The sequence below is a fragment of the Nomia melanderi genome, chromosome 1 (genome assembly GCF_051020985.1).
Source record: "Nomia melanderi isolate GNS246 chromosome 1, iyNomMela1, whole genome shotgun sequence".
Lineage (NCBI taxonomy): Eukaryota > Metazoa > Arthropoda > Insecta > Hymenoptera > Halictidae > Nomia > Nomia melanderi.
This window is the reverse complement of record NC_134999.1, coordinates 21290107-21315106: the sequence shown is the minus strand read 5'-3', so window position 1 is coordinate 21315106 and position 25000 is coordinate 21290107. Positions and strand designations below refer to the sequence as shown.

The window sequence follows — 25000 nt, the reverse complement described above, 5'->3', positions numbered from 1 at the left end:
ACAATGAAATTTGACTCATAACTTTATTGGGTACAGCACCTCATATTTCTCTTTTTTTCCATAGCTCTCTGAGTGACGCCCAATTTTCATCACGCCTCAAAACGAAAGGCTTCGATGTAAGATGGTACACATTTCTTTAATGCTTCCTCTCTTTTGTACTCACATTCTTTACATACTACACAAATAAAAACCTTTTCTATCTTTCTTCGTAAGTCGACTGGTTAAGTAGTCAAGTCCAAAGTGACTCAAGTGGTCACAATTTATTACTGTAAATATCATGTTATTTACACATATACCTAAGCTTCGAACAGCTTTATAACGTTCTTCTTTTTCATATGGAGAGGGTTTGAATTTTGTTTCATTTGACTGTAGGTATTGTTCATTTTACATGTAACAAATACAATAGTTAACTAATGTAGCGAGTCATAGAACATGATGATTGACGTATAACGTAACTATAATAAGACTGGATTCATACTATCGTCCCTCTCAACGTGTCTCGATCGCGCTCTCTTAAATTCGTTATACAATATATATGTAAAGCTGTGTATCAGTGTGTCTAATATATACTTAAATGTTAAATTTCTTACAGAACGGTTACATCTTTCAAAGGAAAAATCTCTATATAGTTCTATATAAGCCAAACTTAGCATACCTAAGTAGACACTTTAATATCAGAGATGTTTTGTTTTTTCTTAGATAGAAATACACGCCTTTAAAAGTCTCTTATATTTTACGTAAGACAAGCGACGACTTGTCACTTACAAGGAAGGCTTCTCCTAACACCGTATAAAAATTATAAAACAGAAAGAATGTTTAAAATTTACCACCTAACAAGTTATTATACACGTGTTTGCGAAAGTCGGTGCTATGGCCAGCCTCCTTAGGCCTTCGATATACGACATCAAAATTAAAATTGAGGCGTCTGCCCCAATTTCTTTCTTTCTTATTTTTTTTTCGTTTTTTTTTTGCGTAGAAGATGGAATATTTCATTTCCAGTTCGGGACTGTGTCTGGTTTCATACGGATTTAAGCAGCATCAAACTATCATCGTAAAATGAATTCATCTTTTGATATTACATTCCTGCTGGTCCGCTTAAAGTCTTTCATCCATACATTTTAGTCTAGTGTTGATCAAATTCACGATTATTAACAAGTCCATGAATATCCAGCCTCGTTCTTTTTACTGTTCATCTGTTAACTAGCCTCTGGATACTAGTTACGGACAAACCGATCTGTGTTACAAGTACAAAAAAGGATCGTGATATAAAGTATTCATATCATGCGACATTTTTTTTTTCCTTATGTTTGCGTCAATCTGCCAATATGTAAGAGCGCGTTCAAGCGCCACGTTTTATTTATATAAATTACGTATCTCATTTTGCAAGGGTGTACCTGGGCGCAATGAAACTTCTCAGTAGTACCATAAATACTTGAAAAGCATCAGGCACTTGTGTTGCCCAGATAAATTCACGCATTCACGATAATACGGATAATGTTTTTGCGTCGAGGATATTGTATTATGCATTTAACCTTGTCACTGATGCAAAATTGTTGATAGTAATATTTTTAGTAATAATGGTAATTTTATCTGTGATAGTAGTACTGATGGTAGCGGAAATGGTGGGATACTGTGTGGATAACGAACGAAACCACCTATCCTAATGAGGGGAAGTCGTTCTCATCGTCTACTTTCGGAGCATTTTGACGACCTCGGGGCGACCTTTGCTCGGTTTGCGAAACCTGTAAAACAAGTAACACGCAGTACCGTTTAATTTATCATTTAATTACCAGCTGTACTAGTTGTACCGACTATTATCATTACGATCGTTAGCCGTAAGAATACTTACAGGACCACCACCGCCACCACCACCACGGGTATCTCCATCTCTAGGAGTTCCACCGCGATTTCCAAATCCACGACCATTGGCACGTTCTCCACGGCCTCCTCGTCCTCTGCCACGTCCACCGGAACCGCGTCGAGAATCACTGAATTGAATCTCGATACCTAATACACGTTTCTGTCTTCCAACCCGTTGAGGATATTCCGCAGCGGCATCATATTCCTCTTCATCATCGTCCTCGTCATCGGCACCTTCCTTCTTCTTCTGGAGTGCGTACATTTTCTTCCATTGAGTCATATCTTCACCTTCCCCGGCTTTGCGTAAATTGTATTGAGGCTTCGCTCTGTTATTACGCAAAGCTTTCCATTCGTCCAATGTTAATTCACGAGATTCCTCCTCGACAGGCTTCTCTTCAGTTGCATCCGGATTTGTTTCCCCTTCTTTTACCTCTGGGGATGCTTGAGGAGCATCTCCCTCGGGTTTCTCGTTAGGCCAATCTTGACTCTCTTGGTTCAAACTTTCTCTAAACATTTGCAAAAAAAAACATTTCTTTCTTCGTTCGATTCTTTTCTACGAGCAGAGTATCTTTAATAAACCGCGAGAAACTCTTTGAGACTTACTCAATTTCATCATTGTGGGTACCCCAGTTATGGCTACCAGCACCATCTTTCTTATCCACTGGTTTAATCCCGCTATTCACATACATGTATGAAATTAATTAAAAAAACGAAACAAAGAATACAAATTGTATGGTTCAAAATGAGCTATGAAAGATTAATTACGTTTTATCGGAGCCTGATTGACGATCAAATTCACGTTTGCCACGATTATCGTATCCTCCACGACCACGTGGTCCACCGCGTCCACGGCTCATCCCACGCATTCCACCTCGCCCCCTACGCTCTCCATATTCACCACGTTGAGTATCATTAGAGTTTCTGAATTCTCGTGTTTCACGGCCCTCGCTGAGAAAACACAATAATATAATATACGCATATATCTATCGAATGTTCTACAATTTGTTTCTTCGTAACACAAACCCAGGAGGTCCACGTCTGATTTCCCCTTGAGGACGAGGCGTTCTCTCTCCCTCTTCACGATTACGTCTGTTATAACGTTCCTCCCTGTTATCCCCAGAGAATTTAACATTGCGGTCCCCTCCACCAGCTCTCGATTGTGGTGGCTTTTTATCGCCTAATAAGGTAATTAAACAACTTAAAGAACACACCGTTTTAACCTTCAAATCATCAATAGAAATTATCATCACTGCTAATCTAGCAATTTGTATTGTTTATCGGTACTCTATCATTAAAGATTTCATTGCAGTGTACAATATAGAAATGTTGTAACAAAAAGGTGAAAAAAAATGCAATGATTTATTGTGCATTTGAAAGTATTGTAAATATTACACATAATGAGTATGTTCAATTTGATAAATTATAAATTTCTTTATTTTATTTATAAAGCAGCATATATACAAGTTTGTTAACACGATTTAAAAGCAGTATATTGATTATATCCAACAAAAATATTAATAGAACTGCCTGCTCAATGCTGTGATATATAAACACTTTTTATTCAGTAATACATATTCTCTTGAAAGTTTAATATCGTCGTTCATTATATGATTAACATAAAATTTTCATAATAAACCACGGAATTACAAGAAAATTATTCGTTGAACAACACGTGGGGTCACCATCGGAAATTTCTATTTTTACGATGCAAAATGAACCCCGATCTATGCGGCATGAGAAATTATTGAGTGTTTGCAAGAAATATTCGGAGCAAAGGGGTAATTTCTGCATAAATAGGATCGTGTTTAACGCGTATCGCACATTAGACGAGGAAACGAAACGAAATCAGTGGCCGAGAGTGGGAAATATTGTTTAAAGTACGACAAAATATCAAAAGCACATGGACCCACGAGGGGACCAAAGCGACGGCCATAATACCGCGCACGAGGCAACGATCCCAACGAAAAATTACTAACCTTGATCTTTCTTTGGATCTTGAATTTTCGACACTGGTTGCTGCGTGTCTTTAATCACGCGGCTTTTTTGCGTTTTGTTGCCGGTACTCTTTGGCGCGTCCGGCTGCTTACTCTTATTCTCCTTCTCCGAGAGCTTCTCCTTTTTCTTAGCTTCCTTCTCTTGTTCCCGTTGCTGCACTATTTCGTGCAGATCCGCGTCGTCGGCCAACAACGGTACCAAGAACTTGTTGGTAACGTTAATGCTGTACATGGACTCCATGATGTCTCTTATCCTCTCTTCGTCGAGGATCACGCGAAAATTTCACGGCTACTCTTGAGCCCTTGTGTAACAGAGACATTCAATATTTCAATATGGCCGAGTCCAGAGATAGTTCACCACGAGGTCTGCGCTCAGGGAGGGACCGCATAATTGTCTTGCACCCAGCGCGCCATCCCCCCACCAATATTATTTCTATCAATAATTTTATAGACGTTTGAATCGAAAAACGTCGTCTAAATTCGAGTTCTTAATTTTAAATCTGAAAACTTTTTAAAATACCAATAGTACGACAATAAACCGGCATAATATCCGTACCCTTAGTTCTCAAAGGAACCGGCATTATTTTCATGAATTACTTAACGCACGACCGAATAGATTTTCTTATCTTTTCTGGTTTATCTTATTACTGTGCAATATTCCTGTGATTGTTATTTGGTGCTCTCGCTGTGTATCCTATTTCGTAGTGTTTAAATAGATGATCAAAATTAAAACTATTTTCAATGAATTTTTCAGTTTTAATGCAGCCCGCGCATTGAATATTTCGTATATGTCTCTCCGTGCCGCAAGAGAATGTGTTCGAAAATACGTGTTTTGCAACAACTTTTCTATCATTCCCCGAATCTGCGGCGCGTTTTACAATAAAAACTTAACTACCCATTAAAAACAGAGATTACTGCTCTTACACGTTTCTATTCACCATATTTCATGCTTCAAATAAACAACACTCCGAAGAGCTGTTTTGTGTGATATCTCTGCTTCACTTTCAAAGTATGACTATTTTCTTCTCATTTCGAGAGTTCCGTTGCAATTCAAAAATAATTATTAGACAGAAAAGTGTCGACGGTAATTTCTTAGCAAGATAAAATGGGAAACATACGTATTTCTTGATTTGTGTGTCGTTAACAAATTTTATTGTAAACTAGCCCATCGATACTACGCACAATTTTCATGCGCATAAAATTAAATGTTAAACCCTACGAAGATACGATAGCAAATGTCTAATTAACTGCGAATTTGTCAATTGAGAATAACATAGGTTTCCTTCATAGACGTTTTTTAATTTGAGTAACTTTCTATAAGAACGGGGTTCATTTAAATGCATATATTAAACTACGAAGTTGAAACTCATCGGTATGGCACCATATGTATACATGTGTGATATATATATATATATATATATATATTATATAAAAATGTGTATATACATATGTACATACGCATATAATATATATTTTATATACAGTACGCGTAACAACAATGCAGGAACAGACTTGGAAATTGAATTAAAAGTAAAATGCATTGTGTCGCACGCATGTAAATACTGCGTACAAGCGAAACACAAGCATGCAGTTACCAATAGTCGACTTCACGCAGCACGAGTTTCCACAATCGGAGGCCTGCGATTGGCCGGGTGGCCACGAGGGAGGGATGCGCGCGCATTGATCAGAAGCCGCGTGTAGAAGCAGTCGTTATGACGATGCCAACGATACAACAAGCTAGTTGAGACGTGATTACATTGTTGGTGTTGTGTTAAGAAAAAACATTCGCCGTTGCCTTTTAATTGTTCTTACTGTCAGAAAATTCGAGGATAATCGAACGCGTGATCAGCTACATCCGCCATAGTTACGCACGCGTATATCGTGTATCGCGCCGGGCAGATTCGTTTTGGCGGTATACCAGTTGCACGCGGCACACGGAGTGTAGCGGGCAGAGAGAGCGCGCGCGCGCACGAGCAACAGAGACAACAGATTAAGTGGTCGTGCGTGGTAACGTTGATTTTGTAAGGTGACCGGCAAGCTGCGCGGTGAAGTGAGAAAAACGTGACATGGAATTGCACACGCCAAAGCGTGAGTCGCGCCCTTTGACGGAAGCGTTGCCGTGCAGCCCACCGATGTGCGATACCATGCTTTATCCGTGGAACTGGGGCGAGGAGGCAAGAAATGTGAACTTAAGCCCGGGCAGCTCCTGCTCCTCGCCGGAGTATCGCGAGAATAGCGTGGTGAGCTCACGGACGGGCCCTCGATCACGTTCCGGTGGTTCTGAAAGTCATCGTCGTGGTCGGCCCAGAGCGGACGCTCTTTCGAACCTTATGATGCAGGGAAGCACCTCGCCGAGCAGTATAAAATGCACCTACTGCAACAGGGTCTTCCCGAGAGAAAAGAGCCTCCAAGCACACCTGCGTACCCATACAGGTATGCGCCGACTCTGCTCTTTTTACGCCGTTATTACATCTTTTCTTTGCTTCATCAAACTGTACATCTTATTTCGTGGAAAGTTTCTGTGAGCAGAATTTTCGTACGCTTCCACGGTGGCTTGTACAGCTGCACGAGTGCAATGAGGTTCGCGCTGAACTGCAGGCTTCATGCGCTCACGCGTCCCGCCAATCGCCATCATGCGTGCTTTAAATAGTTAAATGGCTTACCCCGGAAAATTATAAATAATACGAATGAATCTATGCTATGCGGTTTTCTCTGTTAATATACGCTTCGTAGAGACGATAATTGTTTCATTTTACGGTTCGAATAGATTTTTACGCTTTATAGAAAAATTCAGCCCATCTAGTCTTTGTCCGAAATAAATGAAACGACGCGGGGATTTTTTCCCTTCGAATAGTCGAGTGTTTTACGGATGGAATTGTTCGTTCCGATCGTTTCGAATGTCGTAACGATGCTTTTTGGAATAAAATTTCGTAAAATTTACAGTTTTTTAGTTACTACTGCGGGTTAATGTAATTTTGTGTATTGTGACATTATAATAAGTACCTGCATGGTTTTATTTTCAGGGGAGCGTCCGTATCCATGTGATTATCCTGGTTGTACAAAAGCTTTTACGCAATCAGGTCAATTAAAGACTCATCAAAGACTACATACAGGAGAGAAGCCGTTCTTATGTACTGAACCTGGCTGTGAAATGAGATTTACGCATGCAAATAGGCACTGTCCAGACCATCCATATGCTACTTTGACCCGTTCTGATGACTTTGTTTTGAAGCCTGTATCCGAAAATACTGAATTACCCCACGATGTTACTAGATGGCTAGAACGTTATAAAATGTCCAGAGAACGAGAGGATAGAACACCAACAGGAAAAAATGAACGCAAGAAGAAAACATGGAAAAGTAGTTCTGAAAATCACAAAAGAGTCAAGTCTAGGAAGGGCCTGATGATGGATGCAACAGGTGAACAGGAGAACTTAGACTGTAAGGCGTCCAATCAAAGATTATACTGTGGAGAAAGTCAAGATAGTCAAGAGGATAGTCAGGATGAAGATCCAGCGGACACATGTAATATATTGCAAACTTCGGAAGATGAGGAAATATCTGCAAAGTTGCCTATTACTCCCTTAAGGAGACCCCTAGACAGACTTCAACCAAAGAAAAGGTGGTTAAGAGAAGCTTGTTTGGAGCAACAGTTAGCCAAACCTTTAAATTGGGATAATAAGCCTATTAATATACCAGTAACAACGTCATTCAAGAATACTGATGGTCAGATGCATTGGAATGCATTGACTGATCACTCGTCTAATGTATTGGGCACTTCATGCTTGAATGCATGCAAAGAAATTGAACTCACAAAATCTGAGGTGGATCCTGCTTATGTATGCACATATGTATCTTGGGACACAACTAATGGTAACACAGAATCTCTGAAGAAAGCTATAAAAGATGAACAAAAGTATATTTTTGAAGCACCGATTACATTGTCTCAAACCAATTGGAATTCTCAGAATAACACAAATGATTTTGCAAATAATGTATCTCAAATTAAAACTGTTAGTCAGCCAGTATCTGAAGTTGAATGGGATAATGAGGTGGTTAAAGAGAATTCAAAATCTTTATCGAATCAGGCTAATGTAAAAATAAAAAATTGTGATCAAAAGGAGACAGTTAAGCAAGATACATTTATACAGTCTCATATTAGTGAGAATGTAATGAGACCAACTGTTTTAATGTTAGCTGGAAGTTCTAACAACAACAACAACAACAACAACAATAATATTAATAATAATAAAGATAGTATTTCAAAAATAATTCCAGTTGAGTCTGAAGCAGTGACAAAAGTAGTTGTTGTTAAAGAAGAAAAGAATTTTATTAAGTTACCGATTCCAGAGGACAGTCAGAAATGGTTAGGTGCATTAGCTTTGATGGAATTAGCTAAAAATCAGGAAAAGACAAGATGTATAAACCTAAAACAGAACAAGGATGATTGCTCTGAGAATTCTGAATTAAATTATGCCAATTTATAGTCTGTGATGATTAATGGCTATTGTAATTTTTATTTGTGTTATTTTTGTATGGCAGAGAAAAAAAAATAAACGAGCATTTATTGCCATGATGCAGTTAATCAACTAATATGTAAACAAAAGAAATTTATTGTTTAGAGTTATTTTTGTTTCTTTTTTCTTACACAATTGTGCAGCATTTTTGTATCACTTCCTAATTACGTTATTCTTTTACAATTTATTATATATATATCTTTTATTTGCATTTTGCTACAAAACTACATGCCACTACTTTCATGTAAATATTAAGAGTAGGGAAAATTTTCAATTTTCCTATTTATTTGATTGCTACAGATAATAATGGGATAACAAAAGAAACCCTTTTGTTATTTCAAATTATCGATGTCATGTCTGTCATTAATTATAATTCATATTTTAAGATAATTGCATACAATATTTTGAAAATTTTCACTATTCATAATATTCTGAAAATATTCTATTTTTCAAGATTCTTAATATGCCATTATATTATAAAAACATAATGCTATGTCATGTTTGCTTCTAAATTTTCCTTAATAATGAACATTACCAATTGTTGTGGAAAATTGTATTGAATCGTAATGAATGTTTTAATTTTTGTTTCATTTCAACACACAGAAAATTACGTACATTAATTTTCAATATATGCAACTTAAATATCCATTGACTTGTTTTTTCTTTATAGCCAAAATTTTCAAGTATGGTATTTTATTTTCATATGTTTCATCTACCGGTACTAATTTTTCGGGTGTTTCAATGTTATTTTCGTTAAATCGTTAAAAAAATCTTGTACTCATTAAAAGTTATCTTTGTGCGATTGAAACATTAATTATACAATTTTCTATGATCGATCTTCCATTCTATGAAATTATAAAATGCATTATATGAATTGTTTGTTTTTTTTTTTAGGTGATAATGCAAAAATTTATTTGTTAGTATCGGCCATACTATATAACAGTTAAAATTTGTGTGATACTTAGAATGGTAACAAAAAATTTAGCAAGGAAAATTTGATTTTAAAAAAAATATTGAACGAAGTTTGTAAAGTATTTAATTGGAACAAATATGGTTATTATTTATAAAGTGTAGTTATAGATACAAAGAAAAGAATGGGTAGAATAAAGTGTAGACTTTTATTTGTAGTCGTTAAGTAATTTTAACTTCTACGATTTTTTACTGAATATGTATATATGTGAAATATTTTAATAAATATTTTCTAAAACTTTAAACATCCACATTTATCAACTCTTACAATCTATACTTTGAATATTAAAAAATCAACCCAGGAGAACTGCAAGGCATTCCATTGATTTTTTCAACAGTAGTTTTATTACAAAATAGTTACAATTTTTTACAAAATAAGTTACAATTTTTTACAAAATATATATTTATAGAAATGCAATGATCTATTTGGATTTGCTAGGTTTCGTATTATACGTCTCCTTAGTTGTTGTATTTTGTTTTACTGATTTCCTACTAATTCTTGATGTCGTATTTTCGCTAACTTGTATTTTCTTTAGATTGTCTATTTTGTTGTATTGTTTAACAGTTAATTTATTTTGTTCTAATCTCTCCACACTGTTTTCCTCGTTTATTCTTCCATTTGGATCAGGTATTACATCATGTTTTGTCGAACCATAATTATTCTTTTGTTGATCAATTTCTAGCTCATTAAACAATGCAATTATTTTATCGATTTTACTGCAATCGCTAGAAGTCAGTTGCTTCGAATGCCGCGTTCTCCTAGTACCTGTATGTGAAACTGCGTTCACCTTGAGGTCTTCTATTCTCTTGAGCAATTTCTGTATGTTACTACTCGTTGCAGGTTCTTCCAAATTGTCTGCAACATTGTGCAAATGTTCCGACACATCAGGCGCCAGTGATGTAATTTTATTTACAATATCTTTCATAAAAATATTATCAACATTCTGTTCCTGTCCATCTGCAAACTCTCGAAAACTCAATTTATGTGATTCGTTAGTTTCTTCTTTCGTTTTTGTTGAATTGTCCAAACCTTCGTCACTAAAAATCTTCCTTCTTCTTAATTTACTACGTGACCTTGTTCTGCGAAATTCAGGCTGCGGTGAGAAAGTATTATCTTCGTCATCGCTGAAGTTCATACTGATTTTATTTAGCTTCAGCAACGGAGGATCTCGATTTCGCTTTAGAGTAGCGGGTTTCTTTGTTCGAATGTTATTAACAATTGGTGTAACGCAAACAATGTTTTCAGCTTTAGATTTTGTTTCATAATTCCTTATATCAATGTCTGATATGTCAGGAACAGTAAACGCTATAGAAAAAATAATGCTTATTAATCCCTTTAATACAGCAATATAATATTTAAGAGATACTTACATGAGTAATCTAGCCTGTCAATTATCTTTTGAAAATCACAATCGAACATCAATTCCTTGGTTGACATATAAACTGGATGCCCTTTAAGTTTATACAGGTCACATAACTGACTTGCTAAGAAAAGGATATTCATTGGATCTTGTCTCATTTTCGGATAGCTTCTCAAAAAATAGGAGAAGTTGTTTAATAGAAGTATGTAATCTGTACTGTAAAACCGTTCTTGCCAAGAGAAATAATCATTTTTATCTTTCGACGTAGATTTTTCTATCTTCATTAATTTTTCTTTTATTTTAAACGCACCGTTGAAGTGTTGTAACGATGCGGAATAATTTTTTTGCAATGCATATAATTGGGCTCTAATATGAGTGCTGACGAATACCAAATATTTGTATGACAAATTTTCACACGCATAACAATTGCAATTGATATGGTCCATAAATTCGGGAAAATCAAAACATTTATTTCGCAGAATAGGCGATGTATCGTTTTGTGGAACGTCTCTGACAGGTTCAATAATTCGAACTGGGGTCGAAACGCTTTGTGCGATCATTTTTACTGAATTAGGATTCACTGACGTTTTAAATGTCTCAATATTTAAAATGTGTTCCAAGCCTTGCAATTTTACTTCACAGTCGTTTAACTGTGAACGCGACAAATCAATGTAACAGAGTGATTTCAATACTTCTGCAACTCGTATAGTTGCTCCCAAAGCTTGCGCTGTCCTTAGTCGTCGTACTAAGTGGGCACCAATTTCTCTAAAAGATAGCAAACTGTTCATTCGTAGGGACAAATTAATTGTTGCAGATAGAAGTATGTCAAAGCCAAAGAGGTGCTTGTCTTGAGGTTTCCCTGGAAAAAATGAGACAATTTTATGATTTTTTTATAACTGTAACTCATTATTAAGTTACATAATTTATTTTAATGTTTCAGAAATTAGAAAAGAAAACAACGCTTAATACTCATACTGCTCAAAAAGCGTTTGCAAGATGTTGCATATTTACATTTTCTTGTAGACAGTTCTTCACTCAAATTAACTAGAGTGTATAAGGTTTCAACAATGTAGCGAGTGTATTCTTCATGCCTCATATCCTCTTTGTAGAATGAACAATTGTACAAAATTCTGTCCAAGCTGTATAAATACACAGCTATATTAGAAACGAAAGAGATTCCTGGTAGTTTTCTAGATTCATCTAGTAGCTTCCTAGCTTTTTCATACTGACAATAAAAGTTGTATAAATATTTGTATAATTACTAATAATTTGTAAATAATTGACTCACCATATTACATTCAAAATAAAAGTCTGATAAACTTATCCAAAAGATACCGATAACATAAGTCATGTTTACATCCTTGGTATTTTCAAATTTATTTACAAGCTCTTTGGTAGTTGTTATCCATTTTGGGTCAATGAATCTCAATGATATACTTCGACTAGTGACTAATAGGAAAACATTTCATTATTACCTATAACTATTATATTCGTGTGTGACAGAGAAATAAAGCAGTCATACCATAAATAATTGCTCGATTGTCTTGCAACTGGCAAGCTAACTTATATGCAAGTTTCCATATATCAATTTCACATTTCTGGTAACGATATAAACGAGCGTATTCGCCGGCTATAATTAATGTATGAAGTGTTACCGATCCTTCATAGCTTTTAACAATTTCTTCCTATCAATTGTAAGCAAATAATCAATATTGCAGCACTTAGAAATGTAATAAACTATATTTTTTATAGTTATACTTACAATATTTTGTTTGAAACATTTATTCCATTTTTTCAATGCTGCCTCCAAATACATCCGAAGTCTTGAATCTTCTTTAATATTTATCATGGTATAAGCTGGTACAACATCACTAGACTCGCTTTCTCCAATTTCTGATATCTTGGGAGCATATAATGCATATTTCATATTTTCCATTTCTATCTGAGTTTTTTTACTTGCAATATTTAAATGTGCCACAAAAATATAAAATTCCAAATTAGCTTGCAAACATAAAACAAAGTTACTTATGTTCGTCTGCTTTAAGTTGAAGACAGCTTGCTTCAAGCGGTCTAAAACATTCTCATTGTAGTCAAAGTTTAGCAGATGATATAGTAATAGTTGAACACCTCGAGCATACTGCACTGGAGATGCTTTTAGTGCTATCATTTCATCCAGAACTTTATGAATGGCATCTGAAAGATTGACTTTTGCTGCTTGCAAACCTTTTGCTTCTTTTAAACATATTTCAACAAGGTCGTATTTAGATAATTCAATAGTAAGTCCTAATTTTTCTATTATTATCTTATCCGATTTCAAACAGGATAATATAGTAATGTCCATTATTTCTTTGGAAGTTACGGATTTATGTTTAATATTTGCCCACATCCGAAATGCTTTTGAGTCAGAATCGTTATAACTTAATAGAGCATTCAATGCAGATGCAGTCATAGCTTCTCTATACATACCATGATTATAATGTAGAGAAGATATTCTATGCAATGTGAAGCATATGGGATTGTGAAGATTAATGTAGCAGGATTTCTGTTGAATGCCCTCAAACTGTATGATAGAAGAACATAGTAAAGAAAGTAAAGACACGCTTTCTTCATAAAAACGTTCAGTCATGATGCCTATGTTATACAGTAAAGCACCAGATGAGGACCACAACTGTGGCCAACACTTGCATTTGGACATTTTCATTTCATAAATATATGCTATATTTTGCTCCAAAAATCTTTGTGCAATTCTATAAATATCTCGTGATAAATCATTCGCAGAGAGCTTACTAATTAAATTAACACATCTGGTTTTTATTACTACTTCATTGTACATATCTTTCCTCACCATACACTCTATGTTCTGACAAGATTTACATTTATCCGATGTATGATGAACAAAACATTTACTTGTTGCGGCAACCAAATTCATGGTCTCTAATAATATGCCATTCTTTAGAAACGCTGTATTTCCTACTTTTATACATGTTTCCCAATACATGAATAATGGCTCTAGAATCTGACCAATACTGAATGTAATCCATTTAATAAATCCTGAGTAACCATACTTTTTTGCAATTTTTTTATAATTATCACAGACATCTCTAATTCTATTACCATTATTTTCTACTAATATATCAGCCGGTTTCATGACTGTCAGGCAAAATGATTTAAATTGTTCATAGCATTCATAACACTCTTCATTTTCCCTTATAATTATTTTAAAATGGTTGATTAGATCATCCAATATTTGTAATCCAAATTTCATACCTTTTTCATTAATATTTTCACATATGATTCTGCTTACTATGTGCAGCAATTGACGAGATATAACATGGTTCTCTTCTTCTTTCAAAAATATTTCAGTTTCCTTCAAGTATTCAATTATAAAGACAGAAAAATCATTAAAATGAGTGGCTGATTCTTTTATTGATGCAAGTTTATCCAGATACGAACTTATCTTCATAAATAAATGTTTTGTGTAACTTTTATGTACTATTTGTATTATTTCCAATTCATGCTTTATAATCTCTTTTAGTTGATGATAATATCTGGCATTTTTAGAATCACTTTGTAAAATGCTGAATGCATTATTCACAGAATTATTCCATAAATAAGCCACTTTTACTAGTATGTTACTCATATCCATATGAGAAGAACATATTATATTTGTGTCTAAAAAACAACAAACCTCAAATGCTTCCTTATACATATTTATAGTTAATAAACAACGAACTATATGGAATAAACTAGAGGCAAATTTGTTGGTATCAGGTATTTCAGTCAGAATTGAACACAATAAACAAGTCAGCTTATAAATATCCACACCAATAACACAATTCTGTTTATTGCATTTGTCTGCAGTATGTGACAAATACAACAATACTTTAAAAATGTATTTGTTTATATTATCAGTTGAGTCCGAATAAGTGTTTGCCTGAAATTGAAATCAATAAAAAAGTATGAATTAATGAAATTTTATTAAATGAAATACCTAACAAGAAAGTCAAGTTCTTTTTTGATAAGTAACAAATGTATCATAAAAACAAATATAAAATTTATTTTCGAAGGTATGACTGACCTGGATATCTTCTATTACTTCGTTTAATTTTTCTGCTTGAATCAATATAATCCATTTTCTTATTTTCCCTTCAATAAAATTCATTTTCGAAATGAATACTAAATATTTTCAACGGACAATGTGCCCTTCGTTACTTACGAGATTTGCGCGGATTTTTTGAACGTGGTGTCTCGCGCTATGTGTTTTGACTACAATTTTGATTGGCTACGTGTAACTGTATTAACAAATAGCAAAATAGTATCAATATTAGATGAGAAGAGATAAAAACTGACCAATTAGATTTCACATTTACGCGATAAAAATATAGCATAGAATAAATGTTTGGAGTATGTAGGCCGTATGGAAAATTCCAGCTACATCTTATGACCTGTGCGAACATCGCGCCATGATGTTTTTATGATCTCGTTTCATTTTGAAGATTAATATTTAAATGTTAATCATACACGTTATGATAAGAAGCTATTAATGCATATCAATTTAGAGAAATAGAATAAACAATGTAATAAAAGTGAAGAAATTCCTTCTTCTCCACCAATCAAACAGAGCACATTGTCAACCACTACACCCATCTATGATGCATTAATCCATGCTCCATCATGTTTCACGAAGTGTAGGATTTCCTTTCGTTCTTAACCTGTTTGACAGAAAGCTAATCGCACGCATATGCGAACATTTTATACTGTAATTATTCTTTATTGAAAAAATGAATGCCAGACCACAGACAAGAAGGATTCCCGAAGTGGAACCCCGTATAGATTATGTTCAGTGCGATGGATTAGTTGTTATGAAAATGGTGAAACATTGTCACGAAGAGTCTTTGAGTAACATGGATGTTGCTCAAGGTGCTCTTCTCGGTTTGGTAGTTAAACATCGACTCGAGATCACAAATTGTTTTCCATTCCCAAAAAATGACGAAATTATGGACGAAGAAGAATACCAACTTGCCATGATGCGTCGTTTGAGATGGTAAATCATACGTTACAATGTAATAGCAAAACGTAATAGTGTAAACAAATATAAAAAGAATATTTTTACAGGGTAAACGTTGATCATTTCCATGTTGGTTGGTACCAGAGTGCAGACGTTGGAAACTTTCTGAATGTTTCGCTATTGGAATCACAATATCATTATCAAACTTCCATAGAAGAATCAGTAGTTCTTATATACGATACAGCCAAGTCAGCCAGAGGTTTTTTGACATTGAAAGCTTATAGGCTTACACCGCAAGCTATTCAGTTGTACAAAGAAGGAGAGTTTACACCGGAAGCATTAAGAACTTTGAAAATCGGTTATGAGAACCTGTTCATTGAAATTCCAGTGGTAATAAAGAACAGTAATTTGACTAACATAATGATGTCCGAGTTGGAAGAAATGATTCCTGAAGAAGAAGGTACTAAATACTTGGACCTAGGAACTGCCACTGTTCTAGAAAATCAGTTACGTTGTCTAATGGATCGTGTAGATGAATTGAATCAAGAGGCCATGAAGTTTAATAGATACCAACAGTTGGTTGTTCGTCAACAGCAAGAGAAGAACAGATTATTAGCTAAGAGAGCCCAAGAAAATGCAGCTAGGGCTGCTAAAGATGAACCTCCATTGCCAGATGACGATATCAATAAACTGATGAGACCTTTACCTGTTCCACCAAGGCTGAATCCAATGATTGTAGCTGGACAAATTAATACATACAGTGAACACATATCTCAATTCTGTGCTCAGAGCTTAGCAAAGTTATACATCACACAGAGTCTTCAAAATGCAAAAGAGTCAAAGTCTTCACATTGAAATTGATTACAATTTAAACATCTGTAACATCAAAAACTGAAAGTAACTACAAAAATAATAAATATTTCAACAAAATATTTTAACATTTACTTATACTTTTCCATGCAATGTTTAAAATTAATATTTAGAATTAATGTATTCGTCCTTTGAAACTTTTTTTTTATTACTTTGTTTAAATGATAATAAAATACAAGTAAAACAATGCTGTTTATGATCCTATGAATCATTTGATAACAATGTAATAATTGTGGGCAATTACTCAATGCATTGTGACATATGATATTTGCCATTAAATAATTTAATTACTAAAAAAAAAAACTAATGATCGCATTAAATTCCATTTTTTCTTTAATAATTATTGCCGTACAAGTTGTACAGACCAAAGTAAAAGTTTGTAATGAATTAACAGAGGCGGATCCAAGTTTCAGTAATGGATCGTAATTTCACGTGCCCTGTGTTTTCGTGTCTAACCTCCAACAATATAACAAACGTAAAAATTCCTCTAATGTCTCTGTATATTTTTATTTTCTCATTTCCTTTAATTCGCGGACGTTGTGGCATTGATATAATTGGCCCATTAAATGTGTGGTTTTCGTAATTAGGGAAACGTGTTACGCGCCACGGACAGTAGCGGTACAGTCGTTTGAAATTTCCATTTATATGACACGAAGCCGCATACACGTTCACGCACAAATACGTAAATGTCAGTCATACGGTTGAGCAGATCGGTGTAGGTATGTGACCGGGTGCAATTAAGCTATTTGAATTAGAAAAACGAAAACCTATCGTGTTAGCGATCGGTATTTCAAAGAACTGCGGCTACTTGTTCGTACGATGGAGGGCCAGCAGGTATGTAAACTAATCAGAGATATCGAAAACTATCGCAGTATATAGTCGTAATGTTTGATCAACATGTTATGACTCATTCTTTCATGTGGCAGGCGAAACTAAATCCTTTGTGTTTTTAATTTTGAAATTCTCGTATTTAGTTTCTTACTTTTTTTTGTGTAGGTAAGGGCGCTGTACGATTTCACTGGGGAATCAGGAACAGCAGAATTGTCCATTGTAGCAGGAGAGATATTAACTGTCATGAGGGACAATGTAGGTGATGGATGGTGCGAGGGTTTCAATCAGAGAGGAAAATGTGGATTGTTTCCAGCAGCTTACGTTCAAGTAGTAGAGACTGCTGCATCCGCGTCAAGTATTAATCATTTATACATTAAGGAGTCTCCTTTTTTTTAATGCATAACATTTTAGTTACCATAAGTAAATATTTTGATACATTAGGTGCCATGACATCGTCCCAACAAAGTTCAGGAGATTATTGGGACGATGATTGGGATGATGATTCTGAAGTTGGTCAAACACAGGCCTATGTTCCTCCTCAACAACAACAGACACAACATACAATACAGTTAACGCAAGAACATAGTACCAACGATTACGGAGATGCATTTTCTATGCAAGCCATGAATTTTGTGATACCTGAAAGGCCTATGCCTAACGTACCAAAGAAAAACAATAAATTTTCTACATTAATAAAGTCAGGTGCAGATAGCTTTTTATTAGGAATGCGAGTAATGAATGTTCCTGATACTGAAAAAATATATATCGAGGAACTTGAAGGAGGTCAATGTAAATGGTCTCAGAGGGGGGAATCCTATAGTTGTGTAGTCACATCTCCCAAAAAGGAATCCAAGTTAAAGGGCCTTAAAAGTTTTATAGTTTATCAACTCACGCCTACGGTATTTAGATATGTTCAATTTTTCTTTTTGTATCTCTTAATTATCAAACATCGAATTAATATTAACTTTTTGAAACAGTTTAACAACATTCAAGTGTCCAGAAGATATAAACACTTTGATTGGCTACACGAACGTTTGGAAGAAAAATATTATTTTATCCCTATTCCACCATTGCCTGATAAACAAATATCGGGAAGATACGAAGGACAATTTATAGAACACCGTCGTTCGCAGCTACAAGAGTTTGTTGATTATGTCTGCAGACACCCTGTACTAGCACGTAGCCGTGTTTGGGAACACTTCATAACTTGTACAGATGAGAAAAGGTGGAAAGCTGGCAAGAGGCAAGCGGAGAAAGATGAATTATTAGGTGTAAATTACTTTAATGCTATTCAATGCCCCGAAACCCCTATGGATGCAATAAAAGTGGAAATACAAATGGATACTTATAGTAGATTTATAAGTTGTTTAGATCCTGTAGTTAAAAATTTCATGGCTATGGTCGTTGACCAGGCGAAGAAGCATCAAGGTCTCTATAAAAGAGAATTTCAGAAGATCGGTCAGTCTTTTACCGCTTTGAGTCTTGCGTTAGAAGGTGACGATAGTAGTCGAGGAAGACTGACCTGTGCATTAAAAGCAACAGGTGAAGCATATAACGATATAGGAAAGTTATATGCGGAACAGCCAAAGTTCGACTGGGAACCTCTTGCCGATAAATTTCATATTTATAGGGGAATCATCAGTAGTTTCCCAGATGTAATCAGTATACACAAGGTAAACGAAAGAGTTCATTCAGTTCATATATCGGTGAATTCTAGATAATAAAATTTCCTTTAAATACTATACATCTTGGTAATTATTTTATAGAGTGCTGTGCAAAAAAGGAAAGATTGTGAAAAACTTGTAAGTGAACATAAAATGGAATCGCAAAAGTTACGAGAACTTTCGCTTCGAACAGATGTGATAGCGAGAGCGCTTCTCGCCGAAGAAACGCATTTTCAAACAGAAAAAGAAGTACACATAACTCAGGCAATGAAAACGCATTTAACGGAGCAAATAACGTTTTATCAAAAGATTGTAGATACATTACGGGAAGCGTTGAATGCATATGAAGGCTGAACTCTATACCTATTACAATGTAAAAAGTATTTGCCCGTGAATATTATTTCGTTTAATATTTATAACAGTAAAATATGGAATTTAAGGAGTGTGAATTGTATAAAGTAAGAATGCAATGAATCGTGTTCGCGATTCAACCACTTGTAGAGATATTTTGGAGTACATTATATTTAATTATTGATAAGAGCTATTCGCAGGAGAATTATATAAGTTGAATGAGAAAGAGCTAATAGCTTTTTTTTAATGTACCAAAAAGGCACTCCGTATATATATATATATATAAATAATCACACTGTATGTATGTGTGTGTGTGTGTGTATGCGTATGTGTATGCGTGTGTACGAGCGTGAATGTTTTTTAAGTATAATGCTTCTCACGTTCATTTCAGTTATAAAATGAATAAACAATAAAATTCTATTAAATTTGACTAAAAAAAGGTGAAATGCAGTTTTCAAACGACAGCTACTATTAACGATGCATAGTAATATATTACATGTTAATATTAATGTTAACTTTTGTGGCTGCTATTTTTAGAAATTTAAACATTTACTGTATAAATATCTATCATTGTGTATGTTAAATTTAATCGCGACGTCTTTACTACAGTACAATTATATTCACACATATCTATTATATACTTTGTTACATGATACTAACGTATGCTTGAAACGTATGTTTAATTTTATATATATATATATATTATATCAGTAAATTATTGTACATTAACTGAAAACTAAATCATAATTAATTGCAGCTCACGGTAAAAATTTACATTATATTCCATAAGAAATGTACGTTAATTTTATTAATTCTTCATTTGTTACAATTGAAAATACATTGGTACAATACTTTATTAAGCATCATGATGCAACTACAATTTGTATAGAATATAATGTAAACTGTGTATGTTTAACAAAGTATTATAAGCTTCTGATTAATTACTGGATTTATGTTTACAAAAAAAATGAACTGAAATTTGTTCAACTGCAGACTACTAGTGAAAAATTATATATTAAGATATAATGCTTTGAAAACAATTTGTATAAAAAGATAGCTTACTTAAAAGTGAAAACAAATAATTTTATAACTGATATTATTATTATTATTATTATTAACAGTAGCAGTAATAGTAGTACTAGGAGTACTAGTAGCAGTAGTAATAGTATTGTTATTATTTTATAGAGGAAGTTTTCTCTATGCCTAATGAGCCTCTCCGGACTTCGACAGACGGAAGCGGCGCGCAAATGATTACGCTGTTTGTAATTGCTTCCCATATTCGTGGAGTGGGCCTCTATGACATTGCGAAATTCAAATCGTATGCTCTGAACAAACGGAGCGACCTCGGAATAACTGCCTGGTAGTCACACGCTCCGCGCAGACAGAGATGATTTTGAAATTTGAGAGCAACAATAGCTTCACGACCCTGAGCACTCCAATAATGAGAGACCTGATAGTCCCGAACAAGAAGTTCCAATAAATTTGGCACTTCTTATTTTCGACAATTTCCTTTACTCAGATGGAGCATCGCATACTTGTCCAACCCGAAAGCCATTCCAATGTCCCAGGTGTACCTCTTCTTCTTCTTCTTCTTCATCTTATTATTATTATTATTATTATTATTATTATTATTATTATTGTTATTATTTTAATCATCGTTATCATTATCACTATCATTTCCATGAACCATATTTCCTTTTTTGTTCAAAAGGGAATCCCAATAAATGTGAAGTAAATTAAATCTTAGCTATTTGGTTTTTTTACATTTTAATCTACAAGCGTGCAATACTTCCATTACTTTTAATAGTTTTACAACTTAAATTAGTTTTTTACAGTTTGTAACAAGAGGTAACTGTGCTATGAGTATAACAAACCAAAAACTTGTATTAGCTGCATACAATATATGTATATGTATATATATATATTTTTTTTTATGTTCATCAATATTTCATGAAGTAGCACCACAATCGAGAAATTCATAAAAATTTGTTAAACTTGAATGACTGATATCTATTTCTTATAATTTTCATAATCACAAGCCAGCTTTGTGAACATGTATCTTTCATGGACTTCAAAGTTTTAAACTAGTCATTTTCACCAGTTCATTTCAAGTGAATAAGAATACATTGGCACTGTAAACTAGATCAATTGTATTCCGATTACTAACAGCCCTCATATCATAAATGTGATCATCTTGTGTTGTTAATTTTCTAAAAGCATTGCCCTCCTTTGTCATGTACAATTCAACAATGAGACACATCCGTCACTTACATCTCCACATGCATAAATTCAAGCATAACAATTACAAGACTTACGCAAACAGAGAATTACAATAGGAAGAAGTTTGTTCATATATTAGAATAAATATATTGGAGCATAGGCAAATATATAGGCAACAATTGAAAGTTTTGTTTAATCAACAGTACAGACATTCTCCCTGCCTTGCTTTCTCTCTATCTTTCTTCCGTTCACGCTTTCTCTCTTTCACTCTCATACACACTCTATCAGTCTGGCATTTTTATATTGTTTTTTTTTTCTTCTTCGAATAAGATTCCCGCAATAAGACATTTTCATTGCTATTTAAAATCAGCTTATCTTTACATCACATTTGCAATGTTCCTGCCGATATGTTTATTTATGTGGCGCGTGTTTTTCGATTTTATTTTTGAGGAAGAGGGACTTTTAGAATAGAAGCTAAGCTCCTGTCATTTTCTTTCTGAATTTTAAATAATAAGCTCGTTACTAACTCACAAACATCAGCATTAGAAATCTTTTCTTTTCTGTTTTTGTAATAAACTCTTATTAGATAACACGATGTTGGCAATGTGAAAAATACAATATTGTTTATTAGATAGGAACAGAATGAACAGAGTGAATAATATAAGAAAAAGTGAAACAAAGTATTAAACAATTATTAATCAAATAATGTAAAGTTAAAGAGCTTGTATAACTTCAAGAGAATCGATAGAATTTGAATGGAAAGTATTTTCTATTCGTGTATTTCTTTTTACTGTTCCATCATCGTGTCATCCAAGGCACTTTAAGAATAATCTCGGTAACTCGAATCGAAGTAATTTTGATACGAAAGCATTTTGATAAAAGAATGGACATACATCACTGCTTTTATCTTGTTTTCCTTCGCGTACGTGCTCTCGCATTAAATTTATGTAACATTTCTTTAAAGAATAATGTAATTAGCTACCTTACAACTAGTATAATTATTATCGACCTCGAAACCATTTGATAGCATTTAATGAATTTCATCAACGTTCTTCACACTTTGTCGACTATACGAATAGTGCCCGGTATACGGACGGATCTCTAGCGCGATTGTGTCCAAAGTTACTATCATATTTATAGTTTAAAAGTTAAAGAGAAGAGATAGCAGTAGTTTATAATAAAATGTGTGCCCGCTCGATAAACAGCAATAATTCTCTTTACGTTAGTGTATAGAATATGATTTTTTTCCTTTTTCAATTGATTATACATTATGTAAATTTATTTAAAAGCACGCCTTAAAGAACACGAAAAACATCAAACTGTTTTTCATTTAAATACAATTTTACACACATAGTAGATCATGTTCTTTTTCGTTTGTCCGCATAACAAAGCCATTTAAATTTATGTAAAAATACTCCAAAATTCTAATGTCCGTTACTCCGAAAAATCATTGTATACACTTCAATTAAAAGAACTGTTCCGTGTCAATTAAAATTCTTAATATTCATTGTTAATATTAGTATTGATTTACTATTGAATGTAACCATGACAACATTATTTATCACAAGATTATGGTATTATTGCACTCGACTGCAATTATTTATAAAAAAATAAGGTAACCACTGTGTAATAAAAGTATTCCTCAAGCGTTTCGTTAAAGTACTTGTTACACTACGTACCGTGTACGTTGACATTGTAATAAGATACAAATATAAACAGCTACATTATATTTCAACTTTTGCAACTTATGCGATGACACCACTATTATAATAATTCTCGATATCCTATAAAGAAGTATTAAATACAAAAATAGTTATATTTTCACAATATATTGATGGTGTTTAATCACACGTTTACATAAAAAAATGTAACATATATATAAGTAATGTGTATATTCCATTTGCAAACATATAATCAGCAATGAATGTTTCATTGGCATGGACAATGAACGCTTAACTAGCTCAACGTCAAGTTTGTGCTTTACAACTTTTCTTTCGTTTTTCACCTTTTTTTTTTTATTTGTTGAGAGTAAGTCGATTTCATTCTTCCAAAAATTCGAGAAACACGCAAAGTTTGATTTTTGTATTATCGAAAGAAGAAGCGAAAACGCGGTTGGAAATATTTCCAGAAAAAGAGAAACAGAATGAAAATGAACTCGGTTAAGGCATTTATATCGTGCAACTGTGTTCTTACGGGATCGTGTGACAATCTGAAACCTGAAACTATATAATTTGCTTTTTATATTTGCATCTCGCAAATAGAGAGAAAGAAGAATCGTGTATATATTATGTACACACTTACTGAAATTTTGTTGGTGCAACGTATCGTTAAAAATATCAGTACAGCAATATACACGTATGTATACACATATTAAATATAGTTTAACAGATCTGATTTAGTTTCTTAAAAATATAGTAATATCACTATATAACAAAAAGAGTATACTGCGTACAGAATGTACATTTTGTAATGCAGTGCACTGTACATGGCTTGTTACAAACATTCGTGTTTACCTATGTTATAAAATAAAATATATTACACATACGAATTAACAAGAAAACGTGAGAACAAGAGTTAATAGAAATCAGATCTTATTCAACCCTGCGATACGAATTCGTGCGGCAGGATCTTCTTTATCAGATAGGAGCGATTCTGTTTTACGAAAATCATTTCGCTAATTTTGTCTTTTTTTAATAGCTATCAAAATGCTATTTGAAAATATGCTACACCCCATGGTATATAATTTGCTCGAATCTTTCGGGCAAGAAGCTGTATTCACGAAACTCGAAACATATTTGCCAGGATACAATAAGGCTATTACTTTGCAAAAAATCATCTAAACAGCCACTAGTCGTTACTCGAAACTTTATAAAAGATAAAAACTTGTCGTTGTACTGTTTTATATTAGTCCTTTTCATTTTTATACATATTCATTTAGATTTGATCCAGCAAGATTCGTTTTAAAAGTATCATGAAAAGTGTCGTGTGCGTGACATCATTCGAATACGCAACTACGGTTTACGTCTTACTCGATCAAATCAAGATATCGTTAACACATTGTTATGAAACTTCTATTGACGACTACGAATATTCGATTCTAATGTGAATAGATATCAACACAGTGAAGCTCTATTTATGAATGTCCGAACAGAGCCAGCGAAACGAAAAAGACTTGGAAAATCGCCTTATATCGTGCGGGCTGTTACATAGGTCTGTACTGTACATAACTGGGTGGCATCCGTGTCATAGGATGCCACCGATAAAAGCGGATTAGCTGGAATCTATACAAACCTCTGCCAAATCAAGTAATACTGGCGAGAGGATTAAGACGCCATACCCGAATGGCATATCCCATG

The 25000-nt window shown here is 34.0% G+C and overlaps 5 protein-coding genes across 9 annotated transcripts; 3 read left to right on the top strand and 2 right to left on the bottom strand.

The window, feature by feature from the left end:
- Window positions 1-4: 4 nt before the first annotated feature.
- On the bottom strand, window positions 5-4247 carry LOC116426757 (uncharacterized). The gene is made up of 6 exons (XM_031976174.2): window positions 3837-4247; window positions 2884-3037; window positions 2626-2808; window positions 2464-2535; window positions 1850-2366; window positions 5-1742 (listed from the first exon to the last, which is right to left on the bottom strand). The coding sequence occupies exons 1-6, from the start codon at window positions 4093-4095 to the stop codon at window positions 1656-1658; spliced, it is 1272 nt and encodes a 423-aa protein (XP_031832034.1). The 5' UTR covers window positions 4096-4247; the 3' UTR covers window positions 5-1655.
- A 217-nt stretch (window positions 4248-4464) lies between these two features.
- On the top strand, window positions 4465-9554 carry LOC116426756 (uncharacterized). 5 transcript variants are annotated; one of them, XM_076369283.1, is made up of 3 exons: window positions 4465-4863; window positions 5339-6287; window positions 6878-9552. In XM_076369283.1, exons 2-3 carry the CDS (start codon window positions 5921-5923, stop codon window positions 8338-8340), a joined length of 1830 nt encoding a protein of 609 aa, XP_076225398.1. In that variant the 5' UTR covers window positions 4465-4863; window positions 5339-5920; the 3' UTR covers window positions 8341-9552. The 5 variants fall into 5 exon arrangements, with proteins under 5 accessions (XP_076225398.1, XP_031832028.1, XP_031832029.1 ...); XM_031976168.2 differs by having other exon boundaries at window positions 4465-5226; XM_031976169.2 differs by having other exon boundaries at window positions 4498-4516; window positions 5359-6287.
- Window positions 9555-9689: 135 nt separating this feature from the next.
- LOC116426721 (uncharacterized) lies at window positions 9690-15074 on the bottom strand. The gene is made up of 7 exons (XM_031976061.2): window positions 14779-15074; window positions 12463-14634; window positions 12223-12385; window positions 11989-12149; window positions 11712-11925; window positions 10711-11559; window positions 9690-10645 (listed from the first exon to the last, which is right to left on the bottom strand). Exons 1-7 carry the CDS (start codon window positions 14860-14862, stop codon window positions 9762-9764), a joined length of 4527 nt encoding a protein of 1508 aa, XP_031831921.2. The 5' UTR covers window positions 14863-15074; the 3' UTR covers window positions 9690-9761.
- A 281-nt stretch (window positions 15075-15355) lies between these two features.
- On the top strand, window positions 15356-16640 carry eIF3h (eukaryotic translation initiation factor 3 subunit h). The gene is made up of 2 exons (XM_031976067.2): window positions 15356-15744; window positions 15816-16640. The coding sequence occupies exons 1-2, from the start codon at window positions 15482-15484 to the stop codon at window positions 16561-16563; spliced, it is 1011 nt and encodes a 336-aa protein (XP_031831927.1). The 5' UTR covers window positions 15356-15481; the 3' UTR covers window positions 16564-16640.
- Window positions 16641-16989: 349 nt separating this feature from the next.
- Window positions 16990-24204, top strand: SH3PX1 (sorting nexin 33-like protein SH3PX1). The gene is made up of 5 exons (XM_031976177.2): window positions 16990-17412; window positions 17575-17764; window positions 17851-18308; window positions 18387-19082; window positions 19176-24204. The coding sequence occupies exons 1-5, from the start codon at window positions 17398-17400 to the stop codon at window positions 19425-19427; spliced, it is 1611 nt and encodes a 536-aa protein (XP_031832037.1). The 5' UTR covers window positions 16990-17397; the 3' UTR covers window positions 19428-24204.
- The last annotated feature ends 796 nt before the right edge of the window (window positions 24205-25000 follow it).

Bases quoted from the DNA above. Each gene is read 5' to 3' on its own strand.
- LOC116426721 (XM_031976061.2), bottom strand. From the start codon at position 14,862: ATGAATTTTATTGAAGGGAAAATAAGAAAATGGATTATATTGATTCAA. The intron at 14,635-14,778 runs GTCAGTCATACC...TTTCAATTTCAG, and splicing joins AAGTAATAGAAGATATCCAG to GCAAACACTTATTCGGACTC. The intron at 12,386-12,462 runs GTAAGTATAACT...TACAATTGATAG, and splicing joins AATGTTTCAAACAAAATATT to GAAGAAATTGTTAAAAGCTA.
- eIF3h (XM_031976067.2), top strand. From the start codon at position 15,482: ATGAATGCCAGACCACAGACAAGAAGGATTCCCGAAGTGGAACCCCGT. The intron at 15,745-15,815 runs GTAAATCATACG...ATATTTTTACAG, and splicing joins ATGATGCGTCGTTTGAGATG to GGTAAACGTTGATCATTTCC.
- SH3PX1 (XM_031976177.2), top strand. The intron at 17,765-17,850 runs GTATTAATCATT...TTGATACATTAG, and splicing joins GACTGCTGCATCCGCGTCAA to GTGCCATGACATCGTCCCAA. The intron at 18,309-18,386 runs GTATTTAGATAT...TTTTTGAAACAG, and splicing joins TTTATCAACTCACGCCTACG to TTTAACAACATTCAAGTGTC.
- LOC116426756 (XM_076369283.1), top strand. From the start codon at position 5,921: ATGGAATTGCACACGCCAAAGCGTGAGTCGCGCCCTTTGACGGAAGCG. The intron at 6,288-6,877 runs GTATGCGCCGAC...TTTTATTTTCAG, and splicing joins ACACCTGCGTACCCATACAG to GGGAGCGTCCGTATCCATGT.
- LOC116426757 (XM_031976174.2), bottom strand. From the start codon at position 4,095: ATGGAGTCCATGTACAGCATTAACGTTACCAACAAGTTCTTGGTACCG. The intron at 3,038-3,836 runs GTTAGTAATTTT...TTACCTTATTAG, and splicing joins AGATCCAAAGAAAGATCAAG to GCGATAAAAAGCCACCACAA. The intron at 1,743-1,849 runs GTAAGTATTCTT...CTTGTTTTACAG, and splicing joins GTGGTGGCGGTGGTGGTCCT to GTTTCGCAAACCGAGCAAAG.